Source organism: Peromyscus eremicus, chromosome 2 (assembly GCF_949786415.1).
Source record: "Peromyscus eremicus chromosome 2, PerEre_H2_v1, whole genome shotgun sequence".
Classification (NCBI taxonomy): domain Eukaryota; kingdom Metazoa; phylum Chordata; class Mammalia; order Rodentia; family Cricetidae; genus Peromyscus; species Peromyscus eremicus.
Genome location: NC_081417.1, coordinates 53,556,797 through 53,572,363, shown reverse-complemented (window position 1 = coordinate 53,572,363; position 15,567 = coordinate 53,556,797). Strand labels below are relative to the sequence as shown.

At 38.7% G+C, this 15,567-nt stretch overlaps 1 protein-coding gene across 2 annotated transcripts in view; it reads right to left on the bottom strand.

The window, feature by feature from the left end:
- Positions 1 to 15,567, bottom strand: part of Map3k7 (mitogen-activated protein kinase kinase kinase 7) — a 63,400-nt gene that overhangs the window by 35,211 nt on the left and 12,622 nt on the right. For both annotated transcript variants that reach the window (XM_059254072.1, XM_059254073.1), the window contains exons 2-9: positions 15,175 to 15,285; positions 13,078 to 13,143; positions 11,683 to 11,728; positions 10,244 to 10,382; positions 8,522 to 8,646; positions 5,569 to 5,697; positions 3,582 to 3,712; positions 2,299 to 2,380 (exon numbers count right to left, since the gene is read on the bottom strand). In XM_059254072.1, coding sequence (XP_059110055.1) covers positions 2,299 to 2,380; positions 3,582 to 3,712; positions 5,569 to 5,697; positions 8,522 to 8,646; positions 10,244 to 10,382; positions 11,683 to 11,728; positions 13,078 to 13,143; positions 15,175 to 15,285 — 829 coding nt within the window. The remainder of the gene's footprint in view (positions 1 to 2,298; positions 2,381 to 3,581; positions 3,713 to 5,568; positions 5,698 to 8,521; positions 8,647 to 10,243; positions 10,383 to 11,682; positions 11,729 to 13,077; positions 13,144 to 15,174; positions 15,286 to 15,567) is intronic.

Genomic DNA, 15,567 nt, shown 5'->3' with positions numbered 1-15,567 from the left:
ACCGTAAACTTAAGTCTTCTTGCTTTCATCGCTCACTCCAAGCTTGGGAAGCAGACTTGAAGCTACATGGCTAAGGGTCCTAGGCTCCACCAACCAAAGCCCAAGGTTTAAACCAAGGCTGAGGATGCAGCTCCAGCTCAGTCTCCCAAAGGTGCTGGGCCCCTGTGAAGGCCCCACAAAAGAGGCTTCTATCAGCCAATATGAAGCTAGATGGACTGATGTGATATACCCACACACTATTTACAGATGGTTAGTGCTCTATGCTGTTTTTATAAAAAACATGAGGCAAGCTCTCCTGAGGGGGCACGGAAGGTGGGGGGGAGAGATGGGACAAAGTCCTGGTATTAGAAGAAGTAACCAAGGAGATGGAGATGAATGGCTAAGTGAATAAGTCAATGGCTGAGCTCTTGGCACTCTAGCACTTATAGCTGAGGAAATGTGGAACGACTAGCGAAGAAAGCCAAGAACAAGCTGGGGACAGTCTCAGAGACATAGTTTGTGTAGCATTCCCAAAGTCCTGGCTTTCACTTGTTTTGCAAAACAAAATAATAGCAAAACAATAACTACCACAAAACCCCTAAATGACCAGAAATGTAATGTGAAATTCAGATCAGTATTAGGTCCTGCACAGCAACTTCACAGAGTGTAAGGAGAGAGTGATGAATGCACCCAACATTCATTAGCATCAACTGTGACTATAAAATTGCATTCATTTGATGTAGTTATACAGAGATAACTGGTGACCTCCATGAGAATAATTCTGCAGTAGTAGTTGTAAGAGAAGTCTAAGTGAAGTTGATGCTAGAGAATGGGAAGAGGGGAGCTAGTGCATCTGAATACACTGTATTTGCTCTGGAAATGCCCCCAGTGGAAAGATGAAGTAATGAGAGGACAGAAAGTTATCTCTCTGCTGGAAAGGGTTGATAGGGCATAATGTACTACAACCATAGCGTCTTGCCTCTGACTAGAAACATGGGCAGTCAGTTGTAAAAGACAGAAAACAGAGAAGGTGGGCACTGATCCATGTAGCTACGAAGACTCGGGGAACTTGTAGGAGCTGTCTTCTGATGACTCAAACATTCTTAAACAGGAAACAAGGTCAGACTACATCAGGGACTAGAAAGACAGCCGAGCTTTCAGGAGAGGAGCTGGGTGACCACACAGTGGCACTAAGCATTCACCTGAGGACAGTCAGTGTGTGCTGTCCTCAGCCACATTTGGGTCAGGAGGAAGCTGAGAGACAGTTAGGCCTGGAACTTAGCTAAGCACGTGGGAGAGAGGAATGCCACCACTGAGTAGGATTCCCAATGGATCATCATTGACCAGAATGAAGTGAGGGATGAAGAAAAAAAGAGCCTCCAGGAACTGAGGGTCAGTGAAAAGGTGGCACCATCGAGGACTGAAAATCAGAAGATGAAGAAGAGGAAAAACACAAAGGGAGTTCTGGAAAAGTTCACTGTGGAATTTCAGGGCAACTCAAAGGTTTTCAGTAAAACTGAATTTAAGCATCATTAGCTTAACAAAAACCTCAAAACAAACCAACCATCTCAAAGTGGGGGAGAGAGACTAATGAAAATACTTGTTGGCAAAAGGTGAAATTTTAAAGTGTAGAGTACATACATATTGACATGTACATGTGTATCTCTAGATGAAGTCAAATAAGTAAGAAAATGTCATTTATTTTGCAAAGTGCAATTTCTCTAAGTTGAATGCTAGTTCTACTAATTCTGATAACTTCAAACTACCACTTCTACTTTATATTTCAGGAAACTTCTAATTAAAGCAGTGTCTTGCGTAAGTCTCTTTAGAAAAAAACTGAAAAGCAGAACCTAACTCGGGTGAAGAAATCTAAGATTCACAGTAATCTACAGTCCTGTTTGACCCAGTGGTATCCACAGAGAAACTGTTGGGTGTGGTGGCATGTATCTAGTCTGAGAATTCATGAGGTTTTTGAGGCAGGATCATGACTTTGAAGTTGGCCTGAATCACAGAGTGAGTTCTGGGCTATCCTGGATTCAAAGTAAGACTTTATCTCAAAAAGATGAAATGAAGAATCACAGCAACATAATATTCAATCCGTTAGCCCTAACTAAGCAGGAACTCTAGACATGGAAGCAGGTCTTAAATAGCTCTTTAACCTCAGGACCATCATGAAGGAAGCACCTGGCAACTCAAACTGCACTGAATCCAGAGAAATGAGGAATTAAAATGCAAACATGGACATCATTCCTTTTTTTCATGACAAACTTCATGGGACAGAGGGGAAATCCTGATGTTGCTCTGATGTCATCCGTTTACCTGTGCTGGTGGCTGAGTTGCTCTGCCCTTCATCAGAGTACTGACAAGGATACTGTAATGGCTCGTCCGCTCCTGGAAAGTACTGTAGTAAAAGCAAGCCACAATTTAAAATGCCTTTAGTACAGGGTAAACCCTGTTACTCAAGAGCACATCTACATCACTGCTTTAATTTAAGGAGCATGAGAGGCAGACACAGCTCTGCTTTCCCTCAGGTGTGTACTGAATGTGCAGCAACTTTTTTCAGAAAGCCAGTTGTGGACAGTGCCATGTACCTATGTAAGCACTGAGATGACAGGAAGGGGAGTTCACTGTTCCTAAGTACACGGACTTGGAACAGTGACATATACTGAAAACTGTTGCAAGGACTGTTAGTCTGACAACTGGCAGTGAACACCTCTGAATCACCTTTAGAACCAGTATTTTAAACATTAAGAACATACCTTATGGAAGCCCCCTTATGAACTGGGGACATAATACTGAAATTATTTACCTAACAGTGAAAGCAAAATTTAGGGGAAGATTTTGTTTTTTCAAATTCGATAAGATATGGGTGAACAGTTATAATTTGACTTACACAACCTAAAGTTTAGGTGTACAAACTTGAGTCAAAGCTACCACTTATAGCTCTTGTTGAAAAAAATAATCTATTTTCAATAAAGGGAAAAGAAAGCCCTAAAATATTTGAAATAATCCTAAAGTGTTAAGATAGGTAGAGTAGGGAATTTGATTATCTTTTAAAAGGATTCTTCTAAATTAATTCCATCAGGCCTAGAAAAAAAGTTGAGCTTCTATTGGCATCTGAAAACATGCAATCAAAAGCCAAAACAGGAAACATTAAAATTACTCAAACACATGTTTCTTAAAATACCTCCCCAGCACACTAGAAATGACTGTATTTTGATGAAAAGCTGATGAACTTAGTTTAGTTCAGCACGTTATTAATCACATTAATCACATGTAGGCATGAGAAGCTGTAGATACCTATACCATCATCTCTCATAAACTCTGGTGCCCTGGAACAAAATGCTTATCTACAAACGTTAGTACGGGACAGCGATCCCAGACATCTCATCTAACCATCTTGCCATTACAGAGAGCTAAATATTTTTCTAAAGTAATGTTTTCTCTTCTGATAATATGAGTAATAAATGCCTATTCTAACTTTAAAACCTAGAAAAGTATAATGCAGAAGTAGTTCCCATTCCTTCATTTTAAAAACCCATTAAAACTTGGTATATATCGAAGTCCCCCAAACCCAAAGCCCCTCAACAGAAGGATTATACCCGCATCAAGTGAGTCATTATTTTCACAATCTCCTCCATTGAAGGGCGCTGAGAAGGGTCCTTAGACCAACAGCGGGTCATCAAACTCTCAATGGGCTTAGGTAAATTTTTGATCAGTGGTGGTCGAGTACCTGTAATTGAAAATTAGAGGAAGAAAAGAATTATCTACCAAAGAGCAGTGCAAGATTTTTATAGTTCATTTCCAAGAATATCTGAATTAGCATTTTGGGTCTTTTAGTTTATCATTTATTGTATCTATATATTTTCACAAAGGGAAAACTATACCAAAGTTACATTAAATTTTGTAACACATGGTGATGACAACAGAGAGAACTAAGACTACGTCACCTGGGCTAGGTGTACGCCTTTACTCAGTGCTTGTGAGATAGAGGCTGGCAGAACTCATGGGTTCTAGTTTAGCAGGACTGCAGAGGGAGACTCTGTCCCAAAACCCAAGCTGAACTGTCACAAGCATTCTTTCAACAAACAGCAAAGGCCAAATGCACTAATTAAGAAAAACAAGTAGCTGACTTGAGGGAAGATGAATTTTCAGACTACAAAATTTCAAATGTGTTTGACAAAAATCTTCCATTTACAGAAAGTGGTCAACCACAGTGTCACACCCACTGACTTTGCTCAGTTATGATATCACACTCAGTCTTCCCTCAACCAGTATTAGACTCACTGACTTCCGTAAGCATGGGTCACACTGACATCCCTCAGGCATGTTGTTACACACACTAACTTTCTTCATCTACAATGTTATGCTTGCCCACTTTCCTCTGTTGCATTGTTACACTCACTGGTTGCAGTTAACTGTTTTACAGGATGAAAAGTGCCAACTTTTTTATAATTTATTAAGTCTGCAATAGCATTAATAAGCTTCCCCCACTCAAGAGTGGCTTCAGATACAGTAAGATTTTCATAGGCTAATCAGTCAACAAGTTAGTTCTTTTACCACATTGCCAATCATTTGCTGAGAAATGATAGACAGAGGAAGCACACTGTCTTGGTCAAGGCTCCTGTATTTTCTACAGTGACACTACAGGATGTAATAAAGTTGGCAGAGGAAACTGATACGAAAGCTAAGATTACTCTGACGGTTTTGTTCAGCTAGTCTACAAACACTTTAAAGAGTTAGACAGGTTGTTTGTTCTTTGATCACCTGTGGACTAATATACAAACATGTACCCACTGGAATGATTAGAGGCATATGAAGGCACAGTGATGCGCAGTTCCTTCATAAAGAGTTTCTTTATCAAAGAAAATGTGAAGTACCTATTAGTGAGAAGGATACCCTAACACATCTGTGAACAGAAGCATCACTGGAGGTCAGAGAGACATAACACTGTGCCCATTAAGTCACTATGATGAAAAGTAGGAGCACCTGAATCAGAAGGACCTGCATTTGGACCCCAGCTCCATCACTTACTACTTGGGATGTTAGTACGTGTAAGTACTGTCGAGAATACACAAATAAAACATGTGAAGCACTGAATGTTGTATCCTTTTGAGCTCAAATAACAACTCTTACCAGCAGTTTTGCGTTCTCTCCTTGATGAGAGACTGGTTTCCCCAGGACAGAATGGGACTAGCTTCCCAACTATCTTAACGACACGAGAGATTTCATTTACCTACTTTCCTGTAATGCTTCTCTATCCCCGAGAGAGACTAAAGGTGCTGGCTAAGTACGGATAGTCTTTTCCTAATCTCTGAAGTTGGCAGCCTCAGCCCTATGCGGAGGCGTCTAAATTCTCCCCATCAGAACAGGAGACAAAGAAAGGTATGGCGAGTGCTAAGGGAAGGTGACCTGGTATACATGGTCTACATTTCAGTGTCAGGTGTACATGGACTACATTTCAGTGTCAGGTGTACATGGTCTACATTTCAATGTCTGGTATACATGGTCTCTGGGGAAGAGGATGGGAACGGCTTTCCAAATAGGAAATATACAAAATATATTCAAGAAAAATTTCTTTTGACAAACCGTTATGAACAGCCCACATGATTCGGAAAGCTGGGCCACCAATCTCATCAAAGGGTTTCCGGCGTGTTATCACTTCCCAAAGAATAATACCCCAGCTGAAGACATCACACTTTTCACTGTAATTGCTACCTACAAAAAAAAGGCAGTGTAATCTTGAGACCTGTTCCATAGGAATCACAGAAACAATTAGTTTCAAAAATTTTAAAGGAATGGGTATTTTGGCTAAGAGACTGTCACACACAGAGTTAAGCAATTACTTTCTTAAATTTTTCAAAATACAGTTTAATGAATTAAATATAAACAATATACTCAAAATCTATACAAGAAACTCATTATTTTCTACTTTTTCAACAAAATACATTGGCCTTTCTTCTTCTGTGTGTAGAATGACTCTTTTATAGGCATAGTTAGAAACACCTTTCTATTTCTTTCCGTAAGTTTTCAATTCCTCTTTTAGAACAAGGTTTATTTAACTTTATTTTATATGTATGAATGATGTTTTGCCTGTATGTATGTCTGTGTACCATGTGTGGCAAAGTAGTCATCAGGCACCCTGGATCTGGAGTTATAGACCTTTGTAAGCCTTCTGTGGGTGCTGGGGATTGAACCGGGGTCCTCTGCAAGAGCAGCAAGGGCTCTTTGTCTCTGAGTTATTGCTCCAGCCCCTCAATTTCTTTTAAGAGTGCTTGTTTGGAGATGGAAGCGAGGGCCGTTTTCATACAAAGCATATGTTCTGTGACTGGACTATATCCCCAGCTCCTGTAATTTGTTACCTTAATACTTCTCCTGCTCTGTGACAGACAGCATTCTTTGCCATCAGAGTAAAGCACTGTTTTAATTTAGTGGCTTCCTCCTTAATATATGGTTAAAATTCTTAATTTAAAAACCACAAAGAAAACTTAAGTGATTAAAATTATGAATGTCAAATGAAAAGTAGATTATGAACAAAATTGTACTACTAAGACAGGATACACCAACATTATATATATATATATATACACACACATATATGTATATATACACATATGTATATACATATATATACATACACATACACACAGCAAACTACCACCATCAATAAAAAATCCATACCCCAGTTATTATGATGATATATCTGCATGCAAATAATATAGAATTGCCACACATAGCAATCTAATTTAGGCTACAGCTGCTGCCTGATGACACCTTTCAGAAATTTAGAAATTTACATAACCTAATAGTCTAGGCTTTGTTGCCTTCAAAATAGAAATGACAATTACTCTGCATAACAAACCCCTTTGCTTTATTTACTACAATATTGTGCCACTGTAATGCATAGAAAGTGACATTAAATAAGTGACTAAATTACTAGAAACAGGACCTGCACTATCCAGATGAAAGAAAGGCATTATTTAATTTTATGTAATTAAACATCTTTAGTCCAACACTGTTTTTTGTTTTTTGAGACAGGGTCTCTCTGTGTAGCCCTGGCTGTCCTGGAACTCACTATGTAGACCAGGCTGGTCTCAAACTCAAGGAGATCTGCCTGCCTCTCTAGTCCAACAGTGCTAGTCAAGTGACAAGCTGCATAGCATTTCCTGTCTCTGGGGGTGGCTAAACACAAAGCGTCAAAAAACTTTAAAATTCACCGAAAGAAAGAAAGAAGGAAAGGAAGGAAGGAAGGAAGGAAGGAAGGAAGGAAGGAAGGAAGGAAGGAAGGAAGAAAAGAAGCAAAGCTCTACCCAGCGGTGGTGGCGCATGCCTTTAATCTTAGCACTCTGGAGGCAGAGGCAGGTGGATCTCTGTGAGTTCGAGGCCAGCCTGGTCTATAGAGCGAGTACTCGGACAGCCAGGGCTACACAAAGAAACTCTGCCTTGAAAAACAAAATAAAACAATAACAAAACAAAACAAAAAGCAAAGCCCCTAAGTAGAGTCTGATTCTTGAATGTGTTTTGAGTATTATGACATTCATACAAATGGACATTCACATAAAGCCCATTTCTTTAGCTCAGTGTCTCTCATTTAAAAGAGAACTTGTTTTCAGACAGAAACTTAAATATACAGACTAATCTTAGGACATCTGAGTGAGCTATGGAGATGTAAAAGAAGCAAATGTTAGCTTACTCTTTATGGGTAGATCTCAGTATCATATCTGCACCCACAGTCCTTTTAAGGCATGCCCACCTAAACCTCAGCACTCTTAATTTTTAACTGATAGCAAATCAGTGCAAAGATACAGTTCATTCTCCTTATTTGGGCATATACACTCTATTAAGAAGTCTCCATAATCACTGAACCACTGCTCCCAGGGGAAATACAGACCTAGGTTCCTATGTGTCTTTGTCAATTAATCAATATATGTCCTTGTCTTGTGTGTGTGTTTAAAGACTCTTCACCTAACACTCCAGTAATTCATTAGTGTCAAACTCATGGCACTCTTGAGCATGTTGGAGAGAACACCCACTAACATATATTTTCAGGTATCTTACATATTCAAAGCTTTCTTGTATTTAGGTAGCACTACTCCTGGGGCTAGTGTAAACAGTAAAATCACCATGACCACCAACAAAAAAAGGGAAAGCATGCGTCTGAATAAACTGCAAAGGGTCCCTTATTCACCTTATCAGAGAAACAACCATGGAGAGTGCTGGGTATGACTCAAAATGTGTACTGTTGTACATGAGGACCTTACTTCTGGAACAGTTCTGAAAGCGTCTCAACTAAAGGTTAGCAAGTAGACAGCTTTCCAATTATGCAACCTGTGAACAATGAGGATCGGCTGTACATATGTGTGAATCTGCACAGAAAATGCCAATTTAAATTCTGCCATAAAATTTGAAATCTTAGGCTATAGTTATTTAAGACCCCTTTATGCACTATTCAGAAGTACACTATATATAGTGTTGTAAATGCATCCTGGATTTACATAAGTCAAGGCAGATTACCAACCATATCATGCTTTTATGATTGTACCTTCAAAAACTTCAGGTGCCATCCAAGCAGCACTCCCTTTATTATTGGTCATGTGTGTCTGGATGTCACAAGCTGTACCAAAATCACAGATTTTCAGAACTGTCCCTCCTGCAACCAGCAGCAAGCTATTATAAAAGATTCAAAAGTCACAATGTCAGTATTTGATTTTATAGTAAAAGAAGAGATAATCATGGAACTGGAAAAAGCCAAGTTAAACGAATGCTATCATTAAACTTCTATAAAATGTTACTTGGTCATGTATAATGGCCTAACAGTTTGGAGGAATAGCAGGAAAAATTAAATGGTCATAACCTAGAGGACTAGAGGAGACATTCAAATTTTGATGTCTCCATCCTTAGTCCCATGACATTTCCTGACCAAACATCCCTTTGGTTCAGCTAGATACAGGTTTAACAGCTTCCTACAGTGCAGCACTATAGTGTCCTGGAGTGGGAGTTTAATCACAAACATTTATTTCTAAAATAGCAACATAACATGAAACAAATAATCGAACTGAAGATAAAGTAAAACAGATCAATACAGAAGGAAACCAATAGTATTGGTTTATGTGTTTTTGCAGTGTAGGAAGTTGAACCATGGGTCTTGTGTATGCCAGACAAATGCTCTATCGCTGAGCTACCCCTCCATACCAATGGCTCTTATTTTATGTGTTTATTCAATGTTTAATCTCAATACCATTTCTGAATTTAGAATAGTGTTGGGAGGAGGACTATGAGTCTTGTATAGTTATGCTAGCCTAAATGCTGGCAATGTTTCAGAACTTCAGCTGCCTAGGTGCTAGGACTCAAATACAACTACCAAAGAGAATCTTTTTACTTACAAACTTTACTTTTGATAAGAAACAGAAATAGAGATGGGTCATAAAATGTGCATAACCATACTGTAGTAACTATTCAACAGAAGTAAATGAAAACTTGCTGTAATTATACATCCTATTAACTTCTTGTATGTACTGTTCTACTTAAACTCTAACTAGAGATCTAGAAAATTCTTTTAATTCAATGTGATTATAATAAGCAAATAAGCCACAATTTACAATGTCATACTACCAAACACTTTTGTCATATTTTAACTTTCCTATGCATGCAATTCAACAACAAAATTTCTGTCTCATTGTTTTGTCTAGATTCTTGTTCATCAACCCTTTTAAAGGTTCTCTAAGTATCAGGATTCTCACTCACTATGGAGAAATCTGGTCTGTTTGCATCTTTACCCAGATTCAGAAATGCTTTTGCTCAGTCTCTAAGAACAAGAACACCACCGGCACAGTTCTGCAGTGTCCACCATGTGCGACACTGTTCCTGTGAGGAATGCAGCAGGCCACTGGCACAGCTCTGCAGTGTCTACCATGTGCAGACCCCATTCTTGTTAGGAGTGCAGCAGGAACAGTAAGTCAGACTTGTCTCAGCTCTCAGAAAACTATGCAGAAGCAATTTTACACAGTACAAGTACAGAATGGGACTTACAGGCTAATAGATTCTAATTATAATGTAGAGCTGCAGTTAATTAAAACATCCCCCACAGACAACATTCTAAAATATAAGTTTAGATAAATAGCTAGATGATAAACATTTAAGTAAAAAACAATCATGTAAATAAAAGGAAGAGAAAAGAGAAAGTCAAGAGTGACAATTACCTTGAATTAGAAATGAATTGAGTTGGCAAGAGGGGAGAAACCAGTGTCACACCACTAAAACTTACTTTGGAGGCTTGAGGTCCCTGTGAATTAGTGCTTTGGGCTGCATGCTGTGCAGATAAGCCACTCCTTGGGAACACTGTAAACACCAACTCATGGCATGGGCAGCAGTGTAGTAAGGCAATGGTTCAGCACCATGCAGCACTGCAAGAGAAAGGCACGACAACTAAAAAGAACTTTATTGCATGTAACATGGAACAATATAAATGCAAGCACCATCAGAACACAAATGGGGATTCCTTCACAAATATTTTAGACTTGTTTCTAAGCCTTTTCTAGATTAAAACAACATGTTTAAGAAATTTTAGTAGATAACTTCCAAATGGCTATTCAAATAAAAGAAATAAATACTACCATACTTTTAAGATTGAGTATCTTTCATACAATCACATAAATTATAAGCAAACCTATTCATTATGAAGGTGGAATAGAGAAACAGTAGTAAAATAAGATGGCCATATCAGATGCTTACAACTATACTGTGTATTGTAGCTAAAAACTAGTAGTTCTCTCAAATAAAATTAGAGTACTATATACAAATTAACAATGAAGAATGTATCAGTGAGTATAACTAAATGTTTATGTAAAATAATGGTAACTTAAAGTAAATGCTGTCGATTTTATAAATCTTACAGGGACAACTCACACATATATGAGGTTGGTATTTGTAGGTTGAAAGCTTTGTTCCACAAGGGTAATACAAGCACAAAGTTTTCTTTCACGGTAACTGTGGTGGTTTGAATGAGAAGGACCAGTATGGACTTGTATGTGTACAAATTTGGCCTCCATATGATGGAACTGTTTGGGAAGGATTAGGAGGAGGAAGCAGTCAATGGAGGCAGGCTTTGAGATTTGAAGACTCAGCCATGCCAGTGTGCTCTCTGCCTCCTGCTTTCAGATAAAGATGTAAGTTCTCAATGGTCCCAGCTAACATGCTTGCTGCCACAATGCCACACCCTTTGAAATCGAAGCCCAGTTAAATGCTTTCTTTAGTAAGTTGCTTTGGTCATGGTTACAATAATAGGAAAGTAACTAAGACAGTAACAATTTAAAATGTTCTGTGAAATGAATTTTCACCATTTTATGTTTTGAAAAGAATGCACAATAAAGAATGGTAAAATGAAATATAGCTAGAGTTCTAAAATGAAGGCTCAAAACTAAAAAGATAGAAAGAAAAATGACTGAGCACATTTTAAAATCTATTTAAAAAGCAACTGTTACTTCAGGCTTTGACCATAATAAAATATTGTTAACTTGAAAAATGTATATAAATGTCATAGCATCTTTCTTGCCCCAAGTCCTTAGCAGTGAAAAAGGCCAAACAACAAAATGAACTCCGAACTCTGATGGTGGATTGTGAAGGTCAATAGGTAATTTAGTTTTCATTAAAAGCTTTCCAATTGCTTCAATCTACTAGCTAAAAGCAGGTTTAGCTGATACTCACCATTGTACAAAGAGCCTCCTTCAGCATATTCCATCACAAGACATACCTAAAGGGAATACACCAGAATTAACTGGAGTGACACTATTGGGCCCTCCCTGCAGATAACTTACTTCAACTGTCTGACTGCCCTGAAAATGATTCCTTTTAAAAAACCTGGAGCCAGATATTGGAGTAAATGCTGAAAGATCTGAGAGACAAAGAACAAGCCACAGCCACTTCTCTCCTCACTAACTCCACGAATCCTGACTTGTCTCTGAGTCCTCAGCCAAAAGGCTCTTGTTCCTGTCTCCCCAGCCATTTCACTTCCTTCCTAGTGCTAGGACTGATGGCGTGTGTGCTTCCCAAATACTGGTAGCAAAGGCATGAGGTCTCAAGAGCTGGGATTAAAAGCGTGTGGCTCCCAAGTACTGGGGTTAAAGGTGTGTGCAACCACTACCTGGCCCTGTTTCTCTCCTAGACTGAATCATCTCATATAGTCCAAGGTGGCTTTGAACTCACAGATATCTGGACAGATCTCTGCCTCCCAGTGCTAGGATTAAAGGTGTGCCACCACTGCCTGGCCTCTATGTTTAATCTAGTGGCTGGTTCTGTCCTTTGATCCTCAGGCAAGCTTTATTTGATATACACTATGTCACTATATATATATACATATATATATATGTATGTATATGTATATATATATATATATATATATATATATATATATGGATAACAAGGCCAAAACAGAATTACAAGACCTTTTGAGGACCTTCTCCAGTGCTAATAAAGGCATGTTCTAGGACATCAAGTCCTGTAACAAGGTGAGTTACTGGCAATGTAGGTTGGCGAGGACAGACAGACTACTAACTACTCCATGACAGCGCAGGCTTTTATTCATATGGGGTCTAGTATAGGAAGAAGAGCCCACTGCTTGCTTACAGGCCAGGGTAGTTACAGGGCAGAAAAGACGAAGGGGAAAGGATTGAAAAGTTTCCTTTTGTGACCCCTCATTGGCCATTGTCAGGTTAGCTAAGGAAATAAGACGAGTGATAACATAAGGAATGACAGGTGATCTCTCTTGGCCAGCAATTACTGGGGTCCATAGGTGGGGAAGGAAAGAATTTAGAAAAACAAATTATATTAGTTCTGGAAATTAAATTAGTTTTGAGAACTGTTGTTTACACAAGATGAAGGAGCTTTATAAAATGGTGTGGCCAAAGCTAACAGGTACCTGAGACAACTCCACCAGCATATTGTTGTGTTAAGACTAGACACAAATGAAATGCAGGAAGTGTAACATTTTCAGAAAAAAAGGTAAGACAGAGCAGATCAAAACAGCTTCACACAGTATCTAAACTGTATACACTTGCCATACTGTTTCCTACAGGTTTATAGCACAATAGGAGGAACACTTACTGGATTCAAGCAGGCTCCATACAACTTTACAATATTAGGATGGTTCACACGTGATAACTGCCGGAGCTGTAACAAATTATGGATTCTTAAAAAGTGCTAGTTTTTGAGGTACTTATTTTACCATGTTGTTGAACTCTTATTGTCATATAGAACATCTGTTTAAATCATTCAGTAACATCTGTTCACCAGGTAGCAAGCACTATGGAAATCCCCAGTCCCTGCCTGGAATCCCTGTCCTACAGTTCAAGTGGGAACACAGACATAATCAAATATATTAAGATAGAGAAATCATTAAACCATGCACAAAGTGCTGTAATGGGAGTTAAGAACAAGTCAGGACAAACATAGAAGAAACCAGCTGCCACAAGTCAGGGCATTATCCCAGATACGGTATTGACCGAGTTACCCACACCAGAAGCTGTGCTACTTTCATTAGAGCCACAGGTGATCAATTTACCTATTCTGTATGTGCTCCTGGAGTTCTTTGACTCTGAAGATAGGTACTATTACTTCCATTTTAAATATGACACCTTGAAGCTAAGTTCCAGAGAGAATAAAACAGCTAAGCTGTTAAAGATTCCATAGTCAGGATTTGAACTTCAGTTTATCCGACATGACATACACACTCTTTCTGAATAGCTGCCCCAATTCCATTTTCTCTCTTAGAGTTACTACAGAGAGCTCCTGTCCTGTCCTATGTTCCCCGCCCCCACCCCGCTCTTTCTCCTTTTCTCCAGTCACATGCTACTGGCTCATGGGAAGCCCACTAAAGTCTCTTAACCTTTTTATCATAGGCCACTGGACAGTTTTTTTTACAGTTGACATTCATGAATTTTTTGTCCTAACAGAAACTATTATGTATTTATTATATATAAATACATTCCATCTTGGTAAAACTCTAGAGTGAACTTCACATAGCACATTATTCAAGCATTTACTCCTGTTTTCTCCGAGTCTTATAAAGTAGGTGAAATTTTTTGTTGTTGTTTACAAGGCATAAACTCAGAAGGATGACGAGAATCTGAAATGAGACAACAGTATACAATTTTGGAAGTTGACAAGTTAGAGACTAGTAATAACTGACCCAGCAGACCTACAAACAAATCATAAACAAGCAATGAACACAAGAGAACCAACATGATTTACTTCACAAAACCTCATTATGCAGAAGAAACTCAAAGTAATAAAATTGATGTTACAAAGGGTTTACCAATAGCCTTGCTTAGGAGATAGGAATCACACAAAGCAGAATTCAGCTAAGGGATCATTGCCTCCCAAATACCTCAAAGATAAATAGTGTGCGAACCAGCCTGTTAGAGATAAACAAAATTTACAATGCTGGATGTAAACATTTGCTCACCAGGATTCACAGCCATTTACACCCATCCCCACATAACATGCCTCTAACTGGCAGCTCGGGGGCAGCACAGGGTCACAACCATTGATTGTTAAGTCCTTGGCTGCCATAAAGCCCTCACTTCTCTTCCTGAGAAAAACGTAATTCGGCCAGATGGGCAAGAAGACCCTGGATAACAACCATATGAAAAGAAAACTCTGGTGCTGTGTAAATCTCCCATGTGCATAAGTGGCCAGACTTGCGGGTCTCCTGTATTGTTTAAACTGTTCCAAGTGTAACCTGGAGCTGAGACCTACAAGCGTAAGGATTACAACATATGTGAAATGCAAAAGCCCACTGTGTATATAAGTTAGAAAAATCTTCAATTTGAGGCGGGCTCCTCTTTGGGTGCTAGCCACAACTGGCCCCACTTTTTCCGTAAAGAGCTTTTCCTGTATTAATCTCTAAGTGGTTGGAGTAGCTTCTCACTAGAAAGATGTATTATTTCTACAACATTATAAGAGATTCTTAATTTTAGGTAATGGAAAAGAATACCATTTCAAAATTAAAATACAATACCTTGAAACAGATTTGGAGTCCATGGATGAAAAGCATGCTCCTATGGCACTACCTTCAGTTCAATCAAATTGCTGAGGTTCACGTACACAGAAAAATGAAAACTCAGAAACAATGTCTTTTATCACCTTAAGATCAGAGTATCTCTGGTGAAGAATCTGGACAGAAATGACATTGCAGCTTACCTCCACAATGAAAGCCTTCCTCTCGGATTCACTTTCTATCTGTTTAATAGCAACATCTTTTGCTCTCCACTTAGCTTTGCAAACTACTCCAAAGGCTCCTCTTCCGACAACCTTAATTAACAAACAAACAAACAAACAAACAAACAAAAAACCCAAAATTCAGAAGCAGGCCCAGTTCAGTATGAAAAAGGCAGTTTTTAAGTCAGATCAAAGGTTCAGAAACCACCATTATCTGATTTTTCTAAGAATTAATTTTTCATGAGACTGAGGATGAAATGCAGTTTTAATCTGTGAAATTAACCTCTTCATTCTCAAGCAAAAACAAAAAATACAAGACACAAAGCAATGTCTTAATCACAGAAGAAAATTAAAGGCAAGATGAATGAGTAGAGA